Genomic DNA, 27,245 nt, shown 5'->3' with positions numbered 1-27,245 from the left:
GTTGGACCGTAATAGAACAGTCTTTGGATGCATATTTATTAGCAGTCCCTATTAAGGGATCGTTGAGAAGAATGTGCACAACCAAAGCAAACTACAAAATTATCTTATATCCATATAGTGTGTTCTTCCATGCACACACACAAACACACACTCACTAAGACATACATAAGCAGAGCAGAGCTCCAACCGTGCAGGGCAGGAGAGGAGGCTGCAGGGCGCTGACCACATAATCATCTCCTAGAGAGTGATCATCAAGGCCTCCAACATCACTGCACAAATACACCAACCCTGGACCCCCTGGCATGAGCGAAGGAAGGAGGGGTGAAGACAAAGAGAGTTTACAGGAAAAAGGGAGGGAGAGAGAAAATAAAAAACAGGAGAAAGGCGGGGGAGAAAAGGAAATTAAAAAGTAGAAAGCAGAACAAGAAGATGGAGTCTTGTGTTTACGCAAGGAAAATAGGAGGCGAATAAACAGTTAAGGAGATAGAAGGAAACATGTAAAAGACAGAAATGTAAAAAAAAAGAGTGAGAGACAAAAAGGCTGAAAAAAGAATAGCTAGACAGGGGAAACAGAGAAGAGGGATTTGACAAAATTTACATTATGTGGGGTTAGGGACAAAGGAGGAAAAAAATCGTGAAGGCAAAAAATTGCAGGGAAGTCAAAGATGCGGGATAGGTGTTTACAGCAGATCAAAAAATGATAGAAAAGAAAATAGCAAGAGAGAGACATGAACAAAGACAGGGTGAGTAAAGAATTAGAGGTGAAAAAGGACTTTATTGACAGTTCAGAGAAAGAAGAAAAGAACAGGTCAAAAAGAGGTAAAAAGAAGCATGAAGAGAAAGCCAGACATAAGGGAGACACTGTATGTTTGCCACGCATGAATGTACAGCTGTGTTGCCCTGGAAACGGCTGCCGCTTGGATTATGAGCTGATTAGTTGCCCTCCTCTTTAAAGCCCCCAACAAGACTACCTCAACTCAGGAGGGTGCATGCATGCTACCTGGGACATGGTCTAGTGAACAATTGCACGCGCGCACACACACACACACACACACACACACACACACACACACACACACACACACACACACACATCGTCTTTCAGACACATATACATACAATAAACTCAGCCTTTACTCTTGGTTGCCCATTGTATTCACTGTAGCCAATACCTTTCCGCGTCAACATCTCAATCTTTCACCCTCCGCTGGAGTCGGCCTCTCTGCCTCTCTGTCTCACTGTGTGTGACGTGGCAGGGTGCTAATCTTGGCCCTTATCTTTGCCTGCAGCTCTGCTCACATTCCCTTCTCCGCAAGCACCTTATCTCCCATCACTGTCAATCAGAGCAGATCAGGCTACCTACAACTGAATCCGCTCAACCCCCCTCCTCACTTTGCCCCCACCAGCCAGTCTCCCTACACGTCCATTACCAACACTCACACCATGCATCCCCTGGCCTTGAGTATCTTACACACCACATACACAAGCAAGTAGACATGCAAACTTGAAAAACGTCTTTTGTGTAAGTATCTCTGAGTGTAGCTTCTGGCAGCTGTCTTACACAATTACCAGCAATGATCTCTTCTTTTGTCAGAATGGGATTAGCATATTTGACCATTAAACTCATTTGTACAAGCAAATTATCAGATATGTTCTTAAACATTCTCATAGCATTGATTGAAACTTCCCAATGGGGAAAGAAATGAAAAGTGCTACAGTAATTCAGTGAGATCAATGCACTAAAGGGAAACCTTTGCAATTTGCAGTGTACATTATTATTATTGTCTCTTTTAGATATATGAATTGGAAGAATATTTTATATTTTAAGTATATTTGTTCTGTTTGTTTTATAGCAATGGCCCAGATGAGAATGAGAAAACTTTTAAATTCATATTGTTTGTTCATGAAACATTTTTCTAAAAAGGAAGCTGGTTGGTTAAATAAGTAGAATACATACTACTTTTGTCATAGGTGTGTAGTCATTGCATATGTACACAGTCAGTCAAATAGATATGCAAATTAAGACATACACACACAAACACACTCCAGCCTATTGGCATAATAATACAGAGCCACTGACCCCTCTCCTGTGATCCCACCGGGAAACTCACCCATCTAAATACTGTGCACACAGCTCACATTCACAGACCCGCTCACTAATCAGAAGCATTAATCCAGACTGTTGGCATTTTGGTTCACAATCCTCACTGTGAGGGCAATTGCACTGCAGGTACAACAAAAGGAGAAAAAAAAAAAAACGCACAAATCCCTTTTGGGCAGGTTTAATATTTTTAGGTGAGGGCACTTTTATGTAGGGGCAGGTGTGCTGTGGCTCCCTAATGCTGAAGTAATTGTAGATAATGGAGTTTTAAGGACAGCTGCTGATGCAGGTTTAAGTAGGATTTGTGTAGAGATTTATGATGGAGTGAAAATAGGTGGACGGCTGGCAAAGTTGGAGAGGCGCAAGTGCAATGGAGTGACAGAGGAGGTGAGAAAGGAGACGTAGAGGTGAGCGGAGAGGGTTGTCTGCCTTAGCTTATCATAGTACAAGAGAGAGGAAAGTGAGTGAAAGAGAGAAAAAAGAAAATGGTCCATATCTTCTTGTAGAAAAAGCTCTGGGACTAAGAGGGTAAAAAAAAAAATTAACTCATCCATAGTATAGTGCAAAACGAGAGCCCGTCTGGCCTGGTGCTTCTTGAGAATAGAGGGTTATAGAGGGCACAAGCTGGATGACTAATTGGGGAGGATATGAAATGAGGCTTGACTCAATCTACACCCTTGAATCAACTCTGCCCTACAGTATGCATCAAATGGGCTCCCTAAGTGGTGCTTTTCCATTGATTATACCCTTTCAATGTTACGCTCCAACTCCTTGTTGGAGAAATTTGACAGAAAAAAAGGGGGAGCGGGAATTGAGGGGGGGGCGGGGGGCAGTTGAAATACCGGTCAATACTTAGCAGGGGCAAACTAGAAAAAATAGGAAAGCAGAAAGTGAGTAATACCATATAAACAGATAGCCATGAAAGCGATTCAAGAGAAAGAGAGGGAAAGGGCAAAGTGTGTAAAAAGTGTGCTTGGCTCACCGTAAACGCAGCGGTGCGTGGCACTTCGCCTGGCATAGCACTCACACTTTATGAGGTATGGAGAGGTCGTCTCCCTCGCCTCTCTACCCGTTTTAATGATACAGTTTAAATGGAAAAGCTGGAGCTTCAGTCAGCATCAAGGACTCCACTCCTTCTGGTCCACACACACACTAACCTGAATAGCATGCATAAAGATATGCTCACACACATGATCTGAGCACACACATAAGCTTAAATGGGGTTTTTTTGTGTGTGTGAGCGTGTGTTTATTGATATAAGTAATCTAATGTCTCAACAAATATATTTAAAAGTCTATTAGTTGTAAAATAAGCAAAACCATGACCTAAACATTACTTTACACTAAAATAAAGAGGATTTAATGTGTACATGTAGTGGCTGTTGCATGTCTTCAAGTATTACCATAAAATATAATTCATGGACATCTAATAATCAAAGGGGCAGATGTTTTCATACAAAGAATACAAAACTTTGTAGGACATTTAGAAATTGACCATAAATCAATATTGCTCACTGTGTAACAAGCAAGCATGCTTGAACACACAGACACGCACTCTATATACCATACACATGCTCTATAAATGATCATAGGCTGTATCCAGAACCCTTGGATGAGACAGGAGAGCGACAGCGATGAAGCTGGTAGGTGAAACTCGCTGTCAGAGCTGTGAAGTCTCCTCAGATCTGCCCCATGTGCCTGGCCACTGTACAGACAGAAGAGACGGTTTCTACCCACACCCTTCACCTATCACAGTAACCTCTCAGAGGAGAACATACTGCAGTAATGCAATATTGATCTGAAAATGTAGTGTGTGTGTGTGTGAGAGAGAGAGAGAGAGAGGGTGTTGGAGCACAGGTGTCTTTGTATTTTGATGAGCTGTATGCTCACCAGCCTTGTGTAGTTTCTTGATAAGTGATGCATTGTTTGTGCAACTGTAGAGTGTGTGTGTCTGCGTGTGTTATAGGGAGGTGACTATGGGAGTCGTGTATTAATAAGAAAAAGGTGAGGTGTTAGCGTTGGTGCTATTTCTGACACCTCACAGAGTTTTCCCAGTTTTTCAGTGGTGGGGCTGACTGAATGGAAAATAGCATGAGCCTGCAAACCCTCATTTTACCTTGCACCTATATCCTTTTTTTTTTCATTATTTTGCCTTCCCCTGGCTATGTAGTCTAGTCGCTAGTCTAGTCTGATGAGAAAATATTATATGAGTGGTACTTCCAGTTACAATTACACCAGAAACTTGCAAAGTATGGGAATGCTTGATGATTTTCATTTGCTGACTTCTAATTGTTGTTCTAATTGTTAGCAGAATGTAGTTGCTAACTCTTTCATTTGAAGCAAATCTATTTCATTCTCTAAAATAATTTACCACCATTGAATTTTAGCATTTTATTTTACTGAGGATTTATTTTTATTTTGTTTGTTTATTGCTATTCATGCACTTTACAATTTAAAAAAGCATTTAATCCCTAGTCATTATCACCGTTTCTACCAAAGTGGTTACTGAATCAAGGTAGCAAAAGAACAAAATCGTTACTTGTCCAGTCTACCCTCCATTACACAAACTCAAATAGTGTGTATTTTTATATATAAGACAGAGAACATAGGTATCATTAAATGGTAGAAGAGAAAAATTATATTACTCACTGAAAACTGACTGAAAGTGTCTCTTGTCTTGTAAGAACTATTTTTGCAAAAGGGTTGGAGTCTTCCCTTCAGCTGAGACAACCACTCATACCTACAGCCAATTTAAAAATCACCAATTCAGCTGACATATACTTCGGACTCTATGAAGTGAGCAGAGTTTCTGCATCAGAAGCACTCCAGGAGCAGGGAGCAACATTCAAACATCCACAAAGAAACTGTGACCCACAGGTTGAACCCAGAATCTTCATGCACCCTCCATCTGGATATTTCTACTGTTTTCAGGTTATTAAGCATAGTTGTAGAAATTCTCTTTTTCTGGCTGTGGGGAAAATTTGAATTTCAAACTAAAAGGGTGTGTCCTATCCTGGGTGTGTCTACAAGTTTGATACTATATGATGCACAGGTAGGTACAGATGTTACATTTAACAGCCTTTAAGCCGCATTATACACTGAATCTCACCAGCTCACCAGCTAGTGCCAGAATTCAGATTGGACTTTTTATAGCTTCACTAGAATTTTATCACACATAGAGTTCGAGTGATTTGTGATGAAATAAAAGAAGCCGCTCCCCTACAGTGATGCAAAAGCAATAATAATTTTAGGGGGAAAAAACACAAAGTGAAAGGACTTATGAGAAACGTGGCTTTCATGTTGAGAAACTATCCACAATAGAACCGGTGGTTTATGATAGTTTAGAGTTCCGCTGACAAAAATACACGAAATACTTCCAAATATAACTCCCTTCATTCCAAACCAAAAAAGAAGAACATTAAATTTCCTCCGTAAATAAGCCGAAATACCTCTACATAAATGCCTTTACTTCTAAGGTCTAAAATTGAGACGAGTTCTTACAGAAAAGGAAATATAAGAACCCTCACATGCACATCAAACAGATACAGAGAAAGTATAGTACATGGACTGACTCACAGGGGCCCACAAACAGCAGTTATTCCCAGTGCAATAAAACAGGCAGACTAACTAATGGAACCACCCACACACCAAACATACTTTTTATCACACAACACTTTCACAAATAAGCATACACACGCGCGCACACACACACACTCTTTTTTTGTCCCAGCCCACTCATTGCTCGTTAGCTGCATCAGGGTGGTTGTTTTTGCATTGCTGCCGTGACACAGCCTGGCTGCAGCTCGCCGTATCTGCTGAGAGTGCACCACTAAAAATACTCCACTTAACAAACTCTACTGATTACAGTTTGACTTTCTAACTGTCTCCTTCTCTCTCTCCTGTCTTTAATCAGCATGTAAACAAGCACAAGGTCATTTTCTTTCTTAAACGAAATAGGGGAGATAAGAGGAGCGTGGCGTAGTTAATCCTTTGGACACGCTGATGGAGGAGTTTGTCCTGGTGATGGTCGGGTGTTAATTATGCAAGAATGATTCTCCTCTAGTGGTTGTTCTCTCTGATGATGACTCATCAGTTTATCTGTTTTGTCTTTTGCTTTATTTTATATGTTTATTTTCCATGTTCCTTGGCTGTCTTTCATCTGCTCCTTCAACAATTCCCTCCTGGAAATGTCAGTCGTTCAGTCCCCTAAGTCCTAAGGGCTGCTTCCAGATCGCCTGTGTTTGAGTGTGCGTTTGTGTGTGCATGTGTGCGTTTGTGTGTGTGTGTGTGTCACTGTGTAAAGAGCCTTTTAAAATCAGTACAAGGCTTATACTTGTCCACGTGTGATTAACTGCAGTGTTTGATTACTCTGCCAGAGTGATTTGCTGAACTCAGCAACATCATGTTTTCTTTACTCCTTGTTTTGTCTTTGAACAAATGCATGTAGATTGCCTGCCTGTTTTTGGCACATAAGGAGAAATTAAGGACAAGGCAGGAAAACCAGGGAAAGCAAAAGAGAAAGGAAAGGATTTAAAGTAAAAGGCATTCTGCTCCAACTCTAACTCCAAAAAGATTTTCAGCAAGATGAAACATCACGTTGTCTGAAACTAGAGTGAAATCTCTCGATGAACTTCTCAAACTAAAGACATGAGTTAATTAACTTTATCCACAGAATTTCTATTGACTTTTCAGTAAAATACATAAATAAAAAATCAGGCTCACATATTAATTTTTAGTTTGTTTTTGATTTCTTTCTTTCTAGCTGTTATTGCCAAACAGTCCGATCTTGATGCAACACAAACTTTGATGTTTAATTGGTTTAGAAGATGTCATATTCTAGCTTGCAGATTAAGTAAGAGGCAGCGATCCAGTCTAAGTAAAAGACTAAAAGCATCATTTTTTGAGGTATGACAGCACCCAGGCCTCATTTCCATCCTTCTCCACTATTTGTCAGACTTCTCCTCTTCCCCAGTGAAGCAGCAATGTTAACAATGCTGTCCCCACATTTACCAGTTCTGCCTCATTACAGCTAAAGAAGCGGATAAATTAGTGCAAGAGAGCATGCACGGCCGAGTCCAACTCTACCTGTCAGAGAGGGAAAGATAGTGAATGTGTCGAAATGGAGGAAGGGTGTGAAAAAACTGCTCAGCCTTCAGCACGTATTAAAACAAAATCTTCCCATTAAGGAAGACTCATCGCTCCAGAACCATTACCTGAGGTCTATGATTCAGTATTTTAGAAACTATAGGGGAATCATATTTATGTCAATCACAGATTTCTATTACCAGACCTGTAATTTTCAGTCTGTCTATATACAGTATAACATGAGTTCTATAACCTGTTTAATTTTAATCTACTGTTTTATTTTATGCATTTATCTCATGGATAATCGTATTTCCACTCTGATTTAAAGACTAGTATTATATTTCACAAATCTTGCTTTATTTTGGAGAAAACTTGTGAACTGCTTTCTTTTTGACTGCTACTTTATACATAGACTCCTCTTTTGATGCAAGAAGAACAAGAAGTTGCATTTTTTTCAAGCTGAACAACCTGCGCTCTGACCTGTACTGCAATATACTGCATGTTCAAGATCAAAAGGACAAATGGAGCTGGTTGTCGCCATCCTCTGAACACCAAACTCTCCTGCCCTGCAGCTTTTAAAAACCACTATCTCTCCTGCTCATCTGTCCAGTGCCTCTGGCTTACCATCTTTATGGGCTGGTTAAGGGCGCTCTTACAATCAACTATGTTTGTGCCCTGTCCACATTTGCCTGTAAAACAGCCAGGCATTCCACAATGTCCAACCGCTTGCCTGCCAGGATTAACATTTTGCACTCTCCAAGGTTGAAAATCCCATCAGATGAAACCAAATTAATTTTGCACAATATTCAGGGCCACCGGCCACATAATAGGTGACAATACCAAGTGCATCCCTCGATTGTGATTCTATTCACTCCCTAATCAGCAGGATGGCTGCGTATGGTGCAGCGGCGTAGTAAATTCTTTCATCCCAGGGGGATAAGAAAAACAATGGCCCTTTTTAATTTCTTTTCTAAAGCGGGCAGCAGAAAGAAAATGATATAGACGTAATTGATGATGAGGAGAGTAAGGGGAGCCTTAGCAGAAGACTCATGCAGAAGACTCACGTCCAGTGGCCAGGCCTTTTTTTATTTTGTGCTTTATATTGGTAACTGCTCAGGGGCACTGGAGGTTGACAAATCTGGCACAGAGGACAAATTGATCGGCAACAGAACACAATTTGTCCCTATAAATGAATGGGTAAAGCCCTGTGTGGCCTGAGTAATTAGTTTAAACTGTAACATTTCTGTCCAGGAGTGGACCTGTTGGAAAGGGGCTCAGCGCGTCTGCTGATAAGACACTTTAACACTCCGAATATACATGCAACACACTACTGGAATATTCCTCATAAATCCATTACTACTGAATAATTTTTTTTTTGTTTTGATAAATGACAGTATGAGTATCCACATATGTGTATAACTTGTGTCTCTTGCAAAATTTCCTGCTAACTTTCCAGTAAAAAGAAAAGAAAAAGTAGTAATGACAAAACTACAGGAAACGCATCTCTTTTTTTTGTTATATTCAAACTCACTGCCCATGTAAGGTATGTGTGATTTTGGTAGGATGAAAAAAAATCCAGTTGCTCATTCTCAGCATGCACTGAGACACAGACAGAGACATACGGCTAGTGTATGGTGGGCACGTCTGTGGTGTGACGTGGGGAGAGAGTGTGTCAAAAACACGGATGCGCTGATCCATGGCCCCATGGCGGTGTGCTTAGTGACACATAATACTGGTATTGCACAATCTGCTCCTGACCCATTTTTGTGTGACACATACTGAAGTCAATTTTCTACACTTTTCATGCACAGAAGGAGAAAGAAATACAAGAAAATCAAGGATCTTTCTATCCACTTTGGCGGAAGTTGATGCCTTAAAGCTTACCCTTTCATATTTGAAGTGAAACACTTCTGAATGACTTTGTAACTGTTTTCATATCTTCTTCACTGTTGTGCTTGGTTGCCTTGTCAATACAGGAGGCTGATGCTGCAAGAAATGAGGATTCTTCGGCTGAAAATTCTAAACAAATAACAAGTGCTATGTAGGGGTCCGACCCCACCGTTACATTCACGTTCACATACAGTAAAGGGAAAACAGTAGTGAGTGTGATAGGAAAATGCATAGTGAAATGAACAAGAAACAGAGATATTTTTTTGCCTAGAATTTTTTAATTGGCATTTGGGCTTCAGCAGCACCCAATTAGCAGGCTTGTTACATGTGAACACTAAGAGCTAATTGGCCTTATAGGTGAAAGGAGCACTGCCCTGAAAGGAGAGCACAAGACTCACTTCATAGCTCCAGTAGGACTATGTTGGGAGGCTATTTGGCAAAAAGTTGTAAGATAAGATAACCTAAGATAAGATAACCTTTATTAGTCCCACACGTGGGAAATTTGTAAATAACACTCTGCTCCTGCAAGTATTATTTATACTTCCTTGCAGCCTTTATTGCCAGATGCATAACAAAGACAGAATCATGGCTGCTATAAGCTTTATGGGCAATCAGAGAAAAGTATTTGGTCATCAGCATTTTTTTCTGTAAACAATTTACCTGTCTACAAAAATTGCATTGATTAAAAAAAAAAAACAAAGAAAGTCTTGAACTATATTTTAACAGTGTATAAATCTTCTAGGAGTCAATCAGATCTGAAGGGAAACATCCCAAATTTTGTTACCCTATTAAATGGCTGTTCTCAGTTGCATTAATTTCAATAGATATGACTAAGAGAAAGATGTCCAACTTCCAAAGATGATCACTGGCCTTCTTTGTATAACTGCATGTAAAATTTACACAGGGATTGCCTACCTAAAGCCTCCAAAAGACTAACTAATAATCTGTTGTCCTAACTTACTGCCTCACGTAGACGTGAAAAGAAAGGTTTTGTGTGACAAATTAAACTTAAACTGCTATCTTTTCCAAAGACTAACCAGATGATTTTGGTGAGAAAACAAACCAAATTAATAAAAACTGTAAAGCATTACAATTTGGCATCACCACCATAAGGTAATAACAGCCTGTTGATACTGATGGTGGTGTAGGTGATCTTGTATAGTTCATTGGCATAATAACAACTGATAACAAAGAATTAATGGGATAATAACACTGGACATATGTAAACATAATCATTCACAAGAATAGCCTAACCTGTCTACATTAAGTACTATCCTGCCTTATACTGAGGAATATGCCGCATGTAAATGTAAATACAACAGTACAATGAGCTCACCAAGGGCACGAGGCTCAATCTCTGATTACATTTACTATACAAACTGTAACAGCAGGATCTGTTGCACAGGACATCAAGAGCTCATTATGCTCTTTACATGCAATTAATCAAACAATACAAACAAAGATCCCTTTAGCCATAGATGACAGAGCCCGATTCCCCAGTGGCAACTGATGTACAGTGAACACTGCAAAACTTTTTTTTTTGAAAAATGTAAAAGTCATTGTTAATCTTAATGTGATAGTGGTGATAGTGCTAATGCTATGCAATATAATCTGTTCCTCCTGCCTGTTCCCACTGTCGCCTATAATCTTCTCACGCTGAAAAATGCAAAGAATGCAGTGGCATGAAAATATCTGGACTTTTCTTGTAAAATAAAAGAAATATGTTGTGTGGTAAGATAATAGCGCATTTAGGACAAGTATGCATTTTGTTATCTTTGTAAATATCCATTTCCCCTTTAAATTAGTAAACGGGCTTTTAAGTTTACAACACGTGTTGGGAAAGCCAGCCAAGTCTATAGTGTCCACTGCAGCGATCAGCTATAATAAAACAGTTACTGATAATATTTACTCCATCTTCTTCATGAATTATGCCTGAGACATTACCTAGTCAGTGTTGTCTTTCTTTTTCTTTCAGCTAATCATCCTTGAGCAAATCATAATGTAGCCAATAAAAGCAATAAAAGGAGAACTCAAGGACTCATTAAGAACTGGGAAGCTCTTGTGACCTGTGCGCTCTGTTCACTTGGGACTATTCACAGGTTCACAGATGCAGATGCCTAAAAGACTCAAATTATGCTCACAATGTTCTGGCTTCATTTTTTAATATTGTTTTTTAGTTTGCTTGTTGTTTTTGTTTGTTTTGTGTGTTCTTTAATCATGCAGAATTTTACAGAGAAGTATATTCATTTTTAAATCTAAATAAGGAAGCCAACCAAAGACTTGGCAATGCAGACTATACACTGCAAACTATACACATCTATGAAAATAGATTAACATAATTCATTAGATTCATGGCTGTCAGGTCACATTTCAAAATAACAATGTAGTGGATGCTATTGCAAGTGTCATTTAACTAAATTAAAAGCTTCAGTATCTATATTATTTGTCCCATATCCATCCCTGTGAGATAGAGAGTAAATTGACTGGTTCTTATATAGTGCTTTTCTACTCTATTTGAGCACTCAAAGTGCTTTACTACTACAACACCCATTCACCCATTCATTCAAGTGCTTTTTTTCTATGCCCAAGCACTGTTAATATAACATCCACACAGTCACATTCTAATGGATTCGGGGTAACTCAGGGTTCAGTATTTTACTCAAAGACACTTTAACATGACATGCTGAGCAGACCATCAAGCCTCCGATCAGCAGATGACCCTGAGTCACAGCTACCCTAGAGCTTTTTTAAGCCACATGTCTCATATGAACAAATTTACATTTGGTTACCTGACAGTAACATAGCCACTACTGAAATGAGCAATCATGTCTGTAGCACTGTGGTGAGACGCCACTAAAATGGCAGCATTATACAACTGGGCATCTCAAACCATCAGGCCATGACAGTGACAATGAGGCTTGTCCAGAAGTGTCACCTCTCCCAGCCTCTGTCTGTCTTTGTTTCTCTTGCATTATTATTTCCACCATTGTCTCTTTCCCTATATCTCTCTCACTTTATGTGTCTCATACACACATGGGCACACACACACACACATGCACAGAGAGAGAGGCAAAGACAGGGAGAAAGAGAGCGAGAGAGAGGAAAAGACAGAACGTCTTTATTAGTCCTCTGTATGCAGTCTGTGCTCAGCCTGAGATTGCAGGACTGACCCCTCACTGTGAGCTGCACAGGGGAAATGTTTACTCAAACCCCAAAGAACATGCCATTAACCTCTTTCTAGATAGAAGACAAACAATAATGTCCCTCCATGAGGGCAATAAAGACAGAACACCTATCCAGGACCATCATGACAATCATCTCATTATGAAGCTGCGGGAGGTGGTAAGGAGCCAGGGAGCCCGGTCTCCCAGGGATACTTTCTCCACAGTATACCAGTGTGTCTAACATTCAGTAAGGTATTTATGATATGCAGTCAAGTGCAAACAAATTGTTAACCCAACAGAGTTAAACCATTGCAAGCCTGACCCAAATGCTACAACTACAGCTTCCCCCTACTTGATAAACCATTCCATTTGCTTACTTTCTTCCACCTTTCCTTATTGTGTCATCTCCTATAGTGTCTCTTTACCTCTTTTTCTCCCTGGAGATTGAGATGACAATCCTTGGGCTCTGATTAAAGCCCCAACCTGGGAGGACATTTTAGTGTTGAAAGTAAATGAGGGGGGGGAGTCTTCTTCTTAGGAACACGCAAGCATAATTCAATCACACCTTGATAATTCCCCTGATGTGTGAGTCAAAGTCCCCTTGCACGCATCAAATAAAGAAAGACACCACAAGCTCACACTCATCCCAGATTGAGGGTCTCCTCCTGGGTAGGCTTAAGAGCCCACTACTGGGTACCGTTTACCTGTCTCGTTTGAAGAGCCCATTATTTTAATTGAAAAAGTTACCTGCCCGCCAAAGGCAAACAATGAAAAAAAAAATGTGAGGAGAATTAAAACAAAAACACCAGATGGTGATATACATGGTAAAAATGATTGTTTATACTTACTGTTTGATTATATGTGATAATGAGAGTGGGATTCCTCAAGGCAATTATTGTCTGTGGCAGCCATATTGTGAGAGGACAAGAGAAGGACGGCACTGGCTGGTATGAAGAAGCGCTTATCAAATATCTCCGGCGGGGTGATTAGTGTAATAAGACACTGCAAGGTGAGATAGGCCACTCACACTCTTTTAGTATGTCTGTGCAAGTTTGTGTGTGTAATTAAGTGAAAAAGAATGGGTGTTAGAATGAGCAAGAAACAGAGCCTAAGAGGGAGTCTGAGAAAGTATGAGCGACTCCCTTCATCTGTTTTCCATATCTGTGTGTGTCTCTGTGTCTTAATGTATACTGTGTCCCCATGTGCCTTACTCTGGTGGTGTGTGTGTGTGATATAATTCCTATGTTAATGCAGGTTCCCATGCCAGGCTGGCTGCCCCAAGGGCTTTAGCCTATGACAGAGGGCAGATTGGGGGCACTTACCCCTGGCAGAGTCTTCTGTTCATGGAGGGCGCTCTGGGCCTTCAGTGCTGACTCTCTGGCACAGTATGTTAGAAAGGCACATCCTGCAGTATCAGGAGACAGGAGAAAGAAAAGCTTATTACACACCACTGTTAATGTTTAATGAAAAGAAGGGGGGGGGATTGAGGTAACATAGAGTTTTCAGATTTAAAGTGCACATGCAATTGCAAGTTGTGTTTGTTATGTTATGTACTTAACTGTCTTAAGAGATCAAAACACAAACTAAAAGCTAAAATCATATGTCATTGTGGTGATTTAAACTTTTTCTGCATGTCAAACATTATTTTATTTGATTATATTGCTATATATTGCATTAAATAATATTCATCTATGATTAAATGCATAAACTACAAAAGAAATCCATCTAATTCATCACTTAAAACACCCTAGAAGAGTTTGGTAGAGTATTTGTCTCTAGAGACCCAGTTTCATTGTTTTGCCCTTTTATAAATGTGCTGGTTCAGTACCCAACCAGTAACAGCTTCCAGTGTGAGGGTTCAACTGAAAATAACATAGTGACCAGGTTATATCACTGACTTTGTCACTCTCTTCTCTCTCTTTGTCTGTGATATGGATGAACCAAAGCTGGAGTTTGATGAGTTTTTTTTCACTAAGGGTTGAGTTGAGGTAGACACACAAGTACAGCAGAGAGCCAAGAGAGGACAAAATGGAGCGAGCACTTCAGCTGTATGCAAACAAAATCTGGAGAGTCACCTTTCCTTGATTCTCTTCTTTGTTCTTGTGAATACTTTTCAAAGTTTTCAGTGTTGACTTTACAAATAGGAATGACAATTGTTTCATAGTACAGTACACCTCTGAAAGGAGAACACTTGGCTTATATAAAGTCATTCAAGGTGAGCAGAAAAAATGGTTTGCATACAAAAAGTGAACCGAGATTTGTTACAAAATATAACTTAAATACAGATCAGCTTTTAATTGGTTAACTCAACTGTAGTCGCATTGTGAACAGGTGACACCAGCGTAGCCTAAGTTTCAGTGTGTAAATGTTACGAATAATTTAAAAATTCACAACAGTAGTTTCAGTGAATATATGGCAAAAATATGACACCTAATATAAGACTTACTGTGTTATTATATTAAAATAGAATTCATATATCCTGACAGTTAAAATGTAGCACTCTAAATTAAGCAGTTCTATATCCTTGGACTGATTAAATGCTGAGAACATTAAAATTGTACTTTTTTATGTGACAACCCCTTTAGATTAGATTTAGTGAACTTATGTCATCAGTGTTTATGTCAATAGAATGTCTGCCACGTGGCTTGTGTTTTTTAGTGTTTTCATCTAATTCATCCATTATTGTCCCATTTTAATAATGACAAAGTACACTGGACTAAGCAAAACAAAACAGCAACATTGTTAATGTGCATGTCTAATGTGCAAAGTAAAAAAAAACCCAAATGCATAGAAGTAATGTTTTCTAATAATAAATGACCACTTTCATAGCTACTGAAGCCCACAACAATGTCCATACATTTAAGGTGACAAGTGATTATAAAACTCTGACAATGAGCTGAAACTGTAACACATATTTGTGGCTACTTTTGAGTCAGAAAATTTAGGAAAACAGCATATAAATAAATAGTAACTAGTAAGTAAGTCTCCTAAAAAATGTGACAGCTTTCATTAAAGGGTAAGTTGTTGCTCTGTTACGCGCTTGGCAGAGCTGACAATGGGTGACCCCCGTTCAGAAGAGGTTTTGCACTGTGCAGCATAATTTCTCATTACTACATGTCACACCTACTGCCAAGGATCCCCATGGGAGAAGACACACACATACACTCACACACACACACCTACACATACAGATGATACCCGGCATGCCTAGCACCCATCATCCCCAAAAGCCAGAAACACACTCTGGCGCCCAGCCAAGAGAGCTCCCTTTCACGACAACCTTCACCCACCTCCACAACTAGGTGGTTACTCAAGAGGAAAAATCACCTAAACGACACTGATGAAACAGCATGCCACACAGCAAAGCAGAAAAGTTTGGGAGCCTGGGGAAACACTCTTCATCCTTTATGACATTACAAAACTGTAGAACATGAGTTGAGGACTCCTGGGGGGAACGTCCTGGCAAAGGCTTATGGGACTTGCGGGCTCATGGTGATATTCTTCTATCGGTGCCATGCCATCTTTGACATAGTTTTTAGTGCACATTTTTTCTGGAGAATGGCATAATTTTTATCTTGATGTTATATCCCCACAAATCAGTGAATCAGTGATGCAGCAGTAAAAATGTATAGCTAAAGCCTTTTAATGTCAAGATTTTAACAGACATTTAATTTACTTATTGTTTAGCTTTGTGTGAAATAGTTTAAATCCACACTTTAGCATGTCTTAATAACTAAGTAAATGTATACACGTGCTGTTACTAAATGCAATTTAATAGAAATGACTTTGTTATACTTTGGTTCCCAAAAAGTTGATTCTGTTTATCTGGAAGCAGCGTTTTTAGTGGGAGGAACATTTTGTCACTCATCCAAGTGGCTTCTTCAGTTTTGTACTTTGGTTGTTTTTTGTTATAAGATAGTATAGAAATCATTACAGTTTCTGGAAAATGTTTATGGTTTACTTCGCAACATTTATTTTGCAAAATATCTCTATAACACGGCATTGTTCTCTTCATGTCTTTATTATCTTTCATAATGATTATAATAAATTCATATATTAATTAAGGTGCAATATCAGAATGCTAACACTGATTACATTAATATTAAATGTCTACACGTTAATGTATCAGTGCATTAATATTGATCATATATTACTGAGTATCATTTGAGGCTTTCCCGCAGTATTAATACTTAATAAATATTACATAATACATATAGCAAAATAATGCATTTAAATCTAAATAACAATCGTATTAATGCTATTGTTTAAGTAATTGTGTAGTTATATTATATTGTTGTTGCTTTACTGAAATAAAATTTAAAATGTGGAACTTTACTAGTACATCTGTCGTAATGCTACTTTGTCATGCAGGTACCTTTAGAAAAAAATGCATTTGATACTGTTAGTTTAAACAACATATTAAAGTGGGCTTCTTATGCAGGGTAGCCTTTAATATCCATTCAAAATATGTATCTGTCTCAGCTTCCTGACAGCTGTTGAATATCTGCAAGACTTTGGGAAAACTTTATACCCAACAATGTTGGCTCAGGGAACATCTGTAGCCCAAAGGATTCAGTGAGTGGGAAATCCAGTTGTGGAACAGATGAGCATTGTGCTTGGAGAACATGAATGATGGCATTTGAGAGGAGGTAACAATGATGCAACAGCTGGTAGCAGGTTAGGCCTGTCAGCTTAAAAGTCTAAAGTAGGTAATTGGCATGGGATTACATATAAATATCACCACCCGTTGGTATTATATTCAATGATGTAAAATGACTTGAAAAACAAACCACTTTTACTGAACATGCAGCAGAAGGTGCAAATTTATTACATAAAGGCAAAATATTACAAAAAACATCACATTTACACCAAATGAATATATGTTGTTTTGAATTATGTAAGAAAATAGAGCAAGGCTTAAGTATTTGGCAGTAATGTATACTACATGTTATTAAAAAAACAAAAAACAGATAAAGCACAATAGCTCATGTTGGGGATTTTTTGTCATGTTTAAGATGTTTCTGTTTTATCAAGAACATCCACTAACATTTAAATTAACACATTTGAAGTTTGACTTAACTAAATAATGATCAGCAATTGGGAAAATATAGTCACTTTCTGGGATTTAATGTGAAAAAGAAGATGAGAACATGTACAATGTTCAAAGATTAAGGGTAAGCACTGGCGATGGTTCAGCAAAAGAACTTGTGACTTTCTGTGATGAGTAGGTTAAGTGGGGTGAAAATAATAGTTGGGTAATCAAACACAATTTACCACACTATATTTTCAGTTAGGGACAAAAGTTCAACCGATTGTATTTAAGGCAAATGGAAAAGTAAACCCTGAAAAGTGGTTCAAAGAGAAAGCAGAGAATATGAAATGAGTCTTTTCTTTTGCAAGGCACGTTTTGGGTAATTACTTAAAGAACTTTTCCCCCTGTAATGCTTTTTTCTAACAATTTGTTTTAAAATGGAAATTAGTATGTGTGAACAACTGCATGCATTGAGGCATAAGAGTGAATTGTGATTTTATTTTAAAGCATCAGGTACCTGTAATTGAAATAACTCCAGAACAAATTTGTATAAATTTTCAATTCATTAGCTGTGAATTTATGAATCATCAGCAATTTGCTCCTCACATATGTCTCATGCAGCAATGTTCATTAAACTGGAAAAAGAATGCAAATTAATTCCCAACAAGATCTCGGTGCAAAAAATAAAATAAAATAATATATTGAAACAACTGAATGCTGCCGAATGTGACAGCCTGACCCTCTCGTGAGTACTGAGACAAATATGATGTGAGGATTCATCCACTTCCTGTGTCTGTGTTAAACATACTGTTACCTGGAGAGCATTTTTCCATCTTTCCATTGTTCCATCCATCTACATTCAGAGCTGGCTGTTCAGAGCCGTTAGCTGTCTGGTTCACACACAGCCCCTTTTTCTAATGATCAAAGAGGTCATCTGTAGACTTAAGCTTTACCTGTCACTCAGCTTACACAAACTGTCTATCACTGTCCAACACTTGCTCTACAACACTCCTACTGTAGACAAAATCCCATACGTGTATGGCTCTGTAACTCAGTGGCCATTACTAGAAGTCTGAAGGACTTAATTCACAGAAAGCCACAAAACTGTCTCTGAGCTGAAAAGGATTTCTTGAACTCTAGGAGTATTGTGCAATTAGATATTACTGCCCCACTGTAGTTTACTTTTGGCATTTCAACGCCTAAAAAGCTTTTTTATGTCAATTTGGCAGGCTATTTATAGCCAATTTCACTGCATGGACCTACCAAGGAGAGGAAAATGGATGAGGATATTTAACAACTCTTTGTATCTCTTCTTCCTGGCTGTGTGGTGCACCTCAGAGTCTCTCCTCTCAGCATCAGAGACGGATTGATAAATAACGCTACTCAAGCAAAAGATTTGCCCCCCACTAACATTCAGCATGTCTGAACAATGCATGCATTCTGGCACTGACACTAAGTATTATGATAATGTAGTGCTCAGCGAAATGATGGATGTTAAACAGCACGACCTGGCTGCACTACACACTGGCGATCACCATGCCCGCAAATAGTGTCAAGTCATCCCACGCACTGTATACAGCTCCCTGACGACACACAAACTATCAAATCGGCATTAAAGGCAACAGTCTCTAGCAGCTATAAGGCTGGATATAATTATCTGTTAAGAGATGAAAAAAATGTTCTCTGAACAGACTAACCATTCGGTTACACTCCTCTACCCAACTGTACAGGAAATCACAAAATAGAAAATTACCAGGATATTTAAGTCCCCGGAGATATCCTAAACGCTCAAAGTAAGAAAGCACATAACATCTGTTCAAATTGTTGCAGTGCAATCCACATGAATTAGTCATGAGCTAATCTGACATATTTTGATCAGTTCTTAAATCCATAATTATGGTGCAATTTTTTTGTCATAGGCCTCGAGCTGTGAAAAAAGGCAGTGCTGCAAATCATCCATTAGGCATGTTTTACTGATTGACGCCAACAGTTATATGCATCATATATCTGAAACAAGTGAAATCTTTCTCACCCACGAATTAGACATGAAGAGGAATTTCAAACTAAAAGTCAAATTAAATGTGTTGTATATTGCAAAAAAATAATAATAATAATGTTTTCAGGTATCATGGAGGCAGAGTTTTTATAACATCCTCTGGTTCTCTGATACTGTGCTGTGAAAAATGTTTATGTTGTGGGAAAAAAAGAAAGTTTTTGATTGAATTTCTGATGATGTTACAATATTGAGAGCCTTCCGGGCCTGTGACATAAAAGACTGCCAATATACATTGGCATGTTGTGCATTGTTGTGAACCAAGCCTGTAAGCTGCTTTATAAACCCCTGTGTAATATGCACGCAGCTGCCTTATTAGGCACAAGTAGGTGTTGCTTCAGCTATGTAATACTTCTTGCAGTTTACGTTTGTTGTTGTTAAACTGTATTTAATTAAATAAAAAGGTGTTTGTTTGTTTTAATTTAGCTTAGCTGCACAGATTGAAACAGGGTGGTCAAAATAATATCAACATGTCTCCACATTAAATAAATAAAGGAACTGTTCAATTATTAAATTAAATTCAATGCCCCAACTGCAGTCTTCAAAATGAACACAAAACAAAAATTGAATATTAAAACTATGCAGATAAAACTGTTGCATGAGTATTGTATTACGCCACTTTAGCCTAAGCTCGATGTTCTCTAAAGTGGTAACTGAGTGCACATACTGTGCACTAAAGATTACAGCAAAATATTATATTGTATAGAGCCAAGTAAATCACTCAAGCTACAGTGTTGACAATGGTTACACAGCAACAACACACACAGGCATAAATAAAACTATCTATTGTGGACTGTAGTAGATAAAGATTACCTCAGGGATTTCTACTGGATAGCAGTGAGTCTGGGATTCATGTGAGTCTAACATCTACCAATTATTTCTCAAATGACATCCCAGATGAGTCCATACTTATAAAACTTACATACTAGACGTATTTTGGCCAGTCAGTGTTTTGGACAAATACATTATATTACAGAATTTGCACTGCTAGACCACCAAACTGCATTGCACTGTTTAGAGACCTTCGTTAAACCTGCATTTATTTATTTAGTTACTTATTTATCCAACACTGTCAGCAGTGAAAAACAAACCTGTGAACAGGATAAGACATATTATTTGACTTTAAGTTGAATTGAGACTCTTGGTATCACTTGATAACAGTTCTGTTGGTTTGTTTGTTTTGTTTTGTTTATAGATCTATGTAGCAGACTAAGATTAGCTTTCATTTGATCTTATTTTTCTCTGAGCCTGATAAATGTGAGCTTATTAGCGTTGCATTTTCAAAATTATTTTACTTTAAAAAAAAAACTTTAAAAAAAAACTGCCCACTACAGTCAAAATCAACATCAGGACAACAGCAACAGTGAAGCAAAACAGTAAATTCCAAACCAAAAAAACCAAAAGAGTCAATCCTAAAATCTTCTACAGGGATCCACAGAGCTTACCGGAGCTGTAGAATAAGGTGATTATTCTTTGTCCATGTATTACTCCTTGCATGACTCCTAACTTGTTTTAAATATTTTAAATACAGAAAAGATCAACTGGACATATTGTACAACAGTACATATAAAAAAAAAATATAATAACAATATGATGGTGTTTGGATCAATCGCATGTCACCTTTTATTTTGGCAGGTAAAAATGGAATAATTGCAGTAAGACTGTCTTTTTTTCTTTCTATAATTTTAATTTCATTTTTTTTGTTGTTTTGTCTTTTACCTATTTTTTTATTTGATACATAACAATTAATTTATAATTCAATTCATTTAAAACATGGAACTTAATTTATGACAGACATGTCTTGTTCACTGTGTAGTTTATAGGACACTTTGTCTTGGAAAACTTGTAGCCCTTCTTTCAAAGTTAAGTAATTAATTTTACCTTCGGTTCCCCTACAAAAGCTTCCATCAGTGTCAGAATGATCAGTCTGTTTGTAGTTTACTCTTTTCTCCTTGAGTGACACAGCTGATTTTACACTATATCTACTTTGTTTTGTTAATGTCACTAATCCCATTTTCTCACTCTTGTACTTTCTTGCTTCAGTCTAGAGATGTCACACATTGGCACAGCAGGGCACAAGAGCATGGTTTAGATGAGTGGCCAATAAGAAAAACTCATCCATATAATGCATTGGTAAAATCTTATTAAAAGTGCACGCCTGTGCTCCCAAAGTGACTTTGAATGTCACGCGGGATGAAGTGGGCATAATGCGAACATCAGAGTGGCCTTGGTGGAGGATGATTTGAACAGGCATACAGCTTTGGAACAGGATTATCCTTCCCGAGGCATCTATCCTCCAGAGTGTTGACATTCAGGGATGGTTGAGGACAGGCGTAAACAACACGGATATCAGAAATATTGTTTTAATCGATCATCAGGCTCCAAAGAGGAAAAACAGAAAGACAAGAAGCAGGTTGACCACCAGCAGCTGATGGCTGGAGAAACAGGTGGTGCATGGAGATCCTCAGGGCTGCACACACAAAAAAGTAATGGTGAGCCTTCGCTCATTTCTCCCACTAGAGCGCCTGACTAGTCTAATCAATAAGATCATGAACTACTGCCACTGAATTACATATCATACATAATTTGCCCGCCTGGTGAATTATTTTTTGAGAGTGAATTGAATGTGAATTTAGCACCAGTGGTGAGTATGTGAATGTGTGTTATTTGCCTGTGTGCTGTCTCAGTGCAAGTGTCTGTCTGCGTGCACACGTGCATGTGTGTGCGTGTGTGTATGAGAAAGAGAGCAACAGAAATAATTAAAGCATAATCCAAAACTATATACTATACATATATATATATATTTTAATTGTTTCTCAATGCAGCGCTCTTTAACTTAAAGATAAACTGATTTCTGGTTATATTTATATAAGTAATACTAATCTGAAATACTACCAAATAAACTTAATAAGTACGTAATATGAATAATAATGACAATAATAGTAATGGTAGTAGTGCAAGTAGTCTCACAATAAAGATAAAAAGTTATATATATTTTTTTTATTGTAGCTTCTTAAATAGAATACTAATTGAGAAAATAATGTATAATCAAAGACTTTAAATATATGATAATGATCAAAATTAAAATTTAAATAAAATGTTTTGAAATTGTTACAATCACATTGAGTTAATGACAGAATTTTATAGCAACAGTACAGGAAGGAATAAGTTGAACAAGACTTAAACTTTGAATTGTGGACTTCAAAAAGAAAAAAAAAATCATTTAAGCTTGTCTAGAAAATACGAAGTGGAATTGCACACTGGCATTCATTACTATCACTATAATTAGAACCGATCGATCTGTGATTATCCGTTACGTGTCTGACTAATTACTAAGTGTACACAGATCCCGCTCGTTTTGGACAATAAGGGTTCGGGGGTGAAAAGAGCAAGCGAGAATGCAATGTGTGCTGGAGCTGAGCCTCTACTATCATCCTGCTTTGTACTTCCTGACTGCAACCCGCCCACGGAGCCCCGTTACAATACAGCTGCCATGTAAGTAGTATTTTCCACAGCTAATGACGTCCGAAAAGTAGAAAACATATCAGCCCGCTAAAAGGTCAAAGCAGCTTGTCAGCACCACGTTAATCGCCGATTTTGATTGTCTGATAATGGCTTACATTTTCAGCGTCCCAGAAAGTACTTACTTCTCGCTGATAAAATACAGCAAATGTGATGGATTTTTTAAAATGGAATTTATGCGGCTGCACAGCTGCCTGTCCCGTGTCCCGCCCCCTTAAATGGCCTTAACGGGGATGCTGAGCACATGATAGTAAATGTAAACACACAAAGGCATTTTCAGCTGTAGTATTCACGTGGATTGTCTGGTAGCGGTAACAATTAACCCTGCACTTCCAAGCCGTTCACTTCCACGTGTTCCCCCTCTCACGCCTCATACGTATTTGTGTGTGTGCCTCTGTGTGTGCGTGTGTGCTTGCGAAGCCACTACGGGGCTCCCACACTGTCCCAAACATCTGCAAATTAACACACTTTTCATGCCCTCTGCCCCAGAACTGAGCTGGGACGTTGTTTGTCACTACTTTGCGCAAGCCTTTTCTCAATCCCTAAAGCATCATAAAAGTAGTCAAAACAACCAACCTTTATGCATTCCCGTAAACCTGTCTTTCAGAACAGTGAGTTCGTATATCTTTCCGAATTCCTCAAACAGGGGTTTCAGGTCTTTTTCCTCCAGGTTTCTGGGAATCTGCCCGATGAAAAGCTTGATGGCGTCGTGGTCCTTCATTGGAATGGTGTTCTGGCCGATGGTAAGCCCGTTCATCCTGCCGGCGCTGTTCGTGGTGCTGAATCCATTCTCTTGCTGCACTCCGTTTGCAGTGACTGTAGCCATCTTTCCTCAATGGGCCGGCGGGCTGCTCTCTCTCTCTCTCTCTCTCTCTCTCTCTCTCTCTCTCTCTCTCGCCTTCTCCCTCTCTCTGTGTAGTCAACTGCACATTGCACACTCCCCCCCTCCGTTATATCTTCCGCTCTCCCCACTCCTCCTCCGGTTCTCCCTCCCTACCCTCTCCTGTCCTTCCTCTACAGGCTAAGCCGCTTTGTTTGGAATCAGTATTATTTATTTATTTATTTTTATTATTCTTTATGTGTTTTTATTTTTTCCAGCCCCCCCATCACCACCGCCACCCCCAAGCTGCCACTCTGTCCCGTGACGTCAGCTCGTACTCTTATGAATACACCACGCCCACCATCTGATTTGCATAATGACTTCGACCAAGGCGAATGGGAGAGCAGGTTGACTAAGGACCCCACAGGGCAGAGTGAGAACTCAAACATTTGGGTAGAGTGTAAAGGTTGGGACATTTAAATGACGCAAATTCAACATTAGTGCTTCTTCCCCTGCTTATCTGCGGTGGTTTAAGTTTGTCTCAGAGAGCAAATTTTGATGCTCCTTTTGGTGGAAAAATATTGACCTGATTTTCAACTAGTTTTAGTTCATCTCTAGTTCGTAATTTATTAATAATAGAAATCAATCAAAATCTAAATTGCTTTTAATGACTTAAATGTTAAGAGAACCAACCCTGCATTTTTTTATTTTGTATAAATGAAGATTCACGATAGGTAGGCGGTGTTACTAAAAATGCTGTCCTCATAACCATTCTTTGGTGTGGTGAACATATTTGGCCATGTTATCTATCCCCTGAGGTAAATAATGTGATTTATCTGGTATACTGGGGTAAAAAAAAAAAAAAAGTCTCTATGAGATGTATAGAAAGAAAAGCAGGAGAGTTGTATGTCTTAGGACCAGTATTGAAAAACACTCTCATGAACCCTGGTAGAAATGATCTTTACACCAGCAGTTCTCAATCCTGGACCTCAGGAGACAGGTCCCTGTTGATTTTCATTCTAACCATCTAACAAGGACTATTGTACACCTGGGACACCCGGTGAATTCTACTGGTGGAACAGAAAACCAACACAGGTGGGATACATAAAAGCTCATATCTATGCTTTGGTCTACTAGTCTACTGTTCAATATGTTTTGGTAGAGTTCTTTAAATAGAAGTACCAATGACTGCATGTTTTAATACGCAGTACAGTCATAAGTCTACAACCATGCAGAAATCTGAAAAACTTAGTGCAAGGTCATCTAACTTAGAATGAACCTAGAGGCTTTGAGATTTTATCCAGAATTACATTTAGTATAGTGTAACCCATGTCAACTACTCCCTGTCAAATGACTCAAGCCAGCTGATTTGAGGCCCCTCTCCTGTGTTCAAGGACACTTCAGTATTTTTTTTCTAAGACAAATTCTTTCAGGATGTCACCCTCTTAATTAAAAAAAAGGACCTATAAAATATTGAAAATTTAGATTACTATTCAAATTCTGGCATCGCAAGTTATGCTCCAAGTTTTCATATGCGTTTTGACATTTTGGCTTGTTTGTTTTTTTGGGGGGTTTTTTTAAGTGTTTTCTTCAAAATAACATATTTTCCTTTCTCACTAAGATAAAGGCAAGGGGGTAGCGAGAAAAAAGGTGAAGAGAGTAAAATAGTGTTTGAAATAATGTTAGCTGAAACCTCTGGATTTAGAGCCGCTGTCTGTCACTGTCCATGGTGCTGAGCCAGTGCTGCCATTCATAGACCGTGAAATAGATTGGAGCTACAGTTTTAACAGTACGTTTGCACTACAAATTCTCCATACATTCTATCTAAGTCCTATGAACCTTTATGAACCTTTCAGGCCTTTTCACGATGCAGAGAATGATGCAGGGAATGATGCATTCAGCCCCACTATCCATACAAGAGCCTTCCTCTTCAAGCAAATAAGCATGTGCACGAGCAGTGTTTCATAACTTGCCATGTATTTTGTACAGTGAAACCTATTTGATGCACATGTGAATATGAAATTCATGCAAGGCCAGTCAAGACCATACTGATATAGATAATTATGCTTAATTATGCAAACTGGCATTTATGTAGCTCGTGCCATGCATCAATCGCTGACTGTATCTGATAAATTCAAGAGGTGAAGTTCTATACCTGACCCTGGCCTCTGTTCCTCTTGTTGAATTCTGGGAAGAAGAAAAAAACAGTCATTTGGGACCAATATAAAATCCCTGAAAACTGCATGTTTACTGAAGTGTATTCACCAGACATGCTTAACCTCTGTAAGGTCAGAATTAATTGGGTACTAAAAATATGTCGTTAAATAATAAAGATTTCTTTGTACTGCTGCTTCTGCTAATTAGTACAATAAAGGATCTTCACAAAATTTAACATTTCCATTGCTCTATCTATCTAGCTATCTATCTATCTATCTATCTATCTATCTATCTATCTATCTATCTATCTATCTATCTATCTATCTATCTATCTATCTATCTATCTATCTATCTAGCTATCGCTATCTTTACATAGATTAAAAACAATACTGTAGAGAAAATGAAGAAAAATCTCACATGACTCAGCAAATGAACTGACCAGTTACTTTCTCTCTGATACTGATGCAAATTTGACATTTAAATGCCTTTTCAGTGAGTTGCTTAGTGTTTGTGGTACTAGAGGAACAGTGTTATCTATCAAAAGTAGAAAACAAGGTGGTCACCCCTTTAAATAAGTCATATTACAGCATGATAAGAGCATATATTTGCAGGGGGTCATCCCAGTGGGAAGTGCCACAATGTAGCCAGTGAACTTTTTTGGTCACTAGGTGGTAGAGAAGTCAGCTTTGATGGATTATGTGCTGTTTGCTTTGTGTGTGTGTTTGTTCAGCCCTGATGTCTGTCAGAGTGAGTGGTCTTTAGGGATAGTGGTATTCCGAGAGCAACACTAACATCTGGTACTGCATTGTCTTTGTTATGGATACTTATTTATTTTCTATTTAATTGCATCTTTTTAGACAATCTAAAAAATCATGCAGTTTTTCTTTCTTTTTTTCTGCTGTGAATGGGGATCAAAACACAATGGGTCTCCCTTGTCAGTACCATCAGGACCATTGTTTCCCAGAAAGACAGAGCTAATTTAGCTTCAGTGCTTCTTATTGGCTTTGTGATTTTTGTTTCCCTGTTTTTGTCATTTCTCTGCGGGATAGTTTGCCTGCACAGCTGTGGAGACTTGGAAACTGCCTGGCAGGAGGAAATGCAGGTACTGTATGATCTCTTCAATTATGCCTGTGTGTAAGCATCCTCTTTGTTTGACGACAGGCAAGCGTATCAGAAAGGTTGACAGGGTTCTTCTTCTTGTCTGTGCCAAGCTCAGCACCTGGATGGTTGCACAGGGCACCTCTCTCGATTGCTCTTCTTTCAGACAAAAGAGCAGTCAGAATAGTTCCAGCTGTGTTTGTGAAGTGGGGATGAACGATGCAGACACAAAGTAATCCCTCAAGGATCTTGCACTCCAAGAAACACTTTTCACTCAAATTATTTTCTTATTATTCCTGGATGGAAACTGCATTTTCCATTAAA

At 38.6% G+C, this 27,245-nt stretch overlaps 1 protein-coding gene across 1 annotated transcript in view; it reads right to left on the bottom strand.

Moving 5' to 3' along the window:
- The window catches only part of celf6 (CUGBP Elav-like family member 6), a 140,927-nt gene extending 117,123 nt beyond the window's left edge, over positions 1–23,804 (bottom strand). The window contains exons 1-2 of the mRNA XM_039611078.1: positions 23,423–23,804; positions 13,562–13,644 (exon numbers count right to left, since the gene is read on the bottom strand). Of these exons, the coding sequence (XP_039467012.1) occupies positions 13,562–13,644; positions 23,423–23,672 (333 nt within the window). The 5' untranslated portion in view covers positions 23,673–23,804. The remainder of the gene's footprint in view (positions 1–13,561; positions 13,645–23,422) is intronic.
- Positions 23,805–27,245: the final 3,441 nt, after the last annotated feature.

Source organism: Oreochromis aureus, linkage group 1, assembly GCF_013358895.1.
Source record: "Oreochromis aureus strain Israel breed Guangdong linkage group 1, ZZ_aureus, whole genome shotgun sequence".
NCBI classification, from domain to species: Eukaryota; Metazoa; Chordata; class Actinopteri; order Cichliformes; family Cichlidae; genus Oreochromis; species Oreochromis aureus.
Note: the sequence above shows the minus strand (reverse complement) of the source record. Positions and strands in the feature narration are given on the sequence as shown.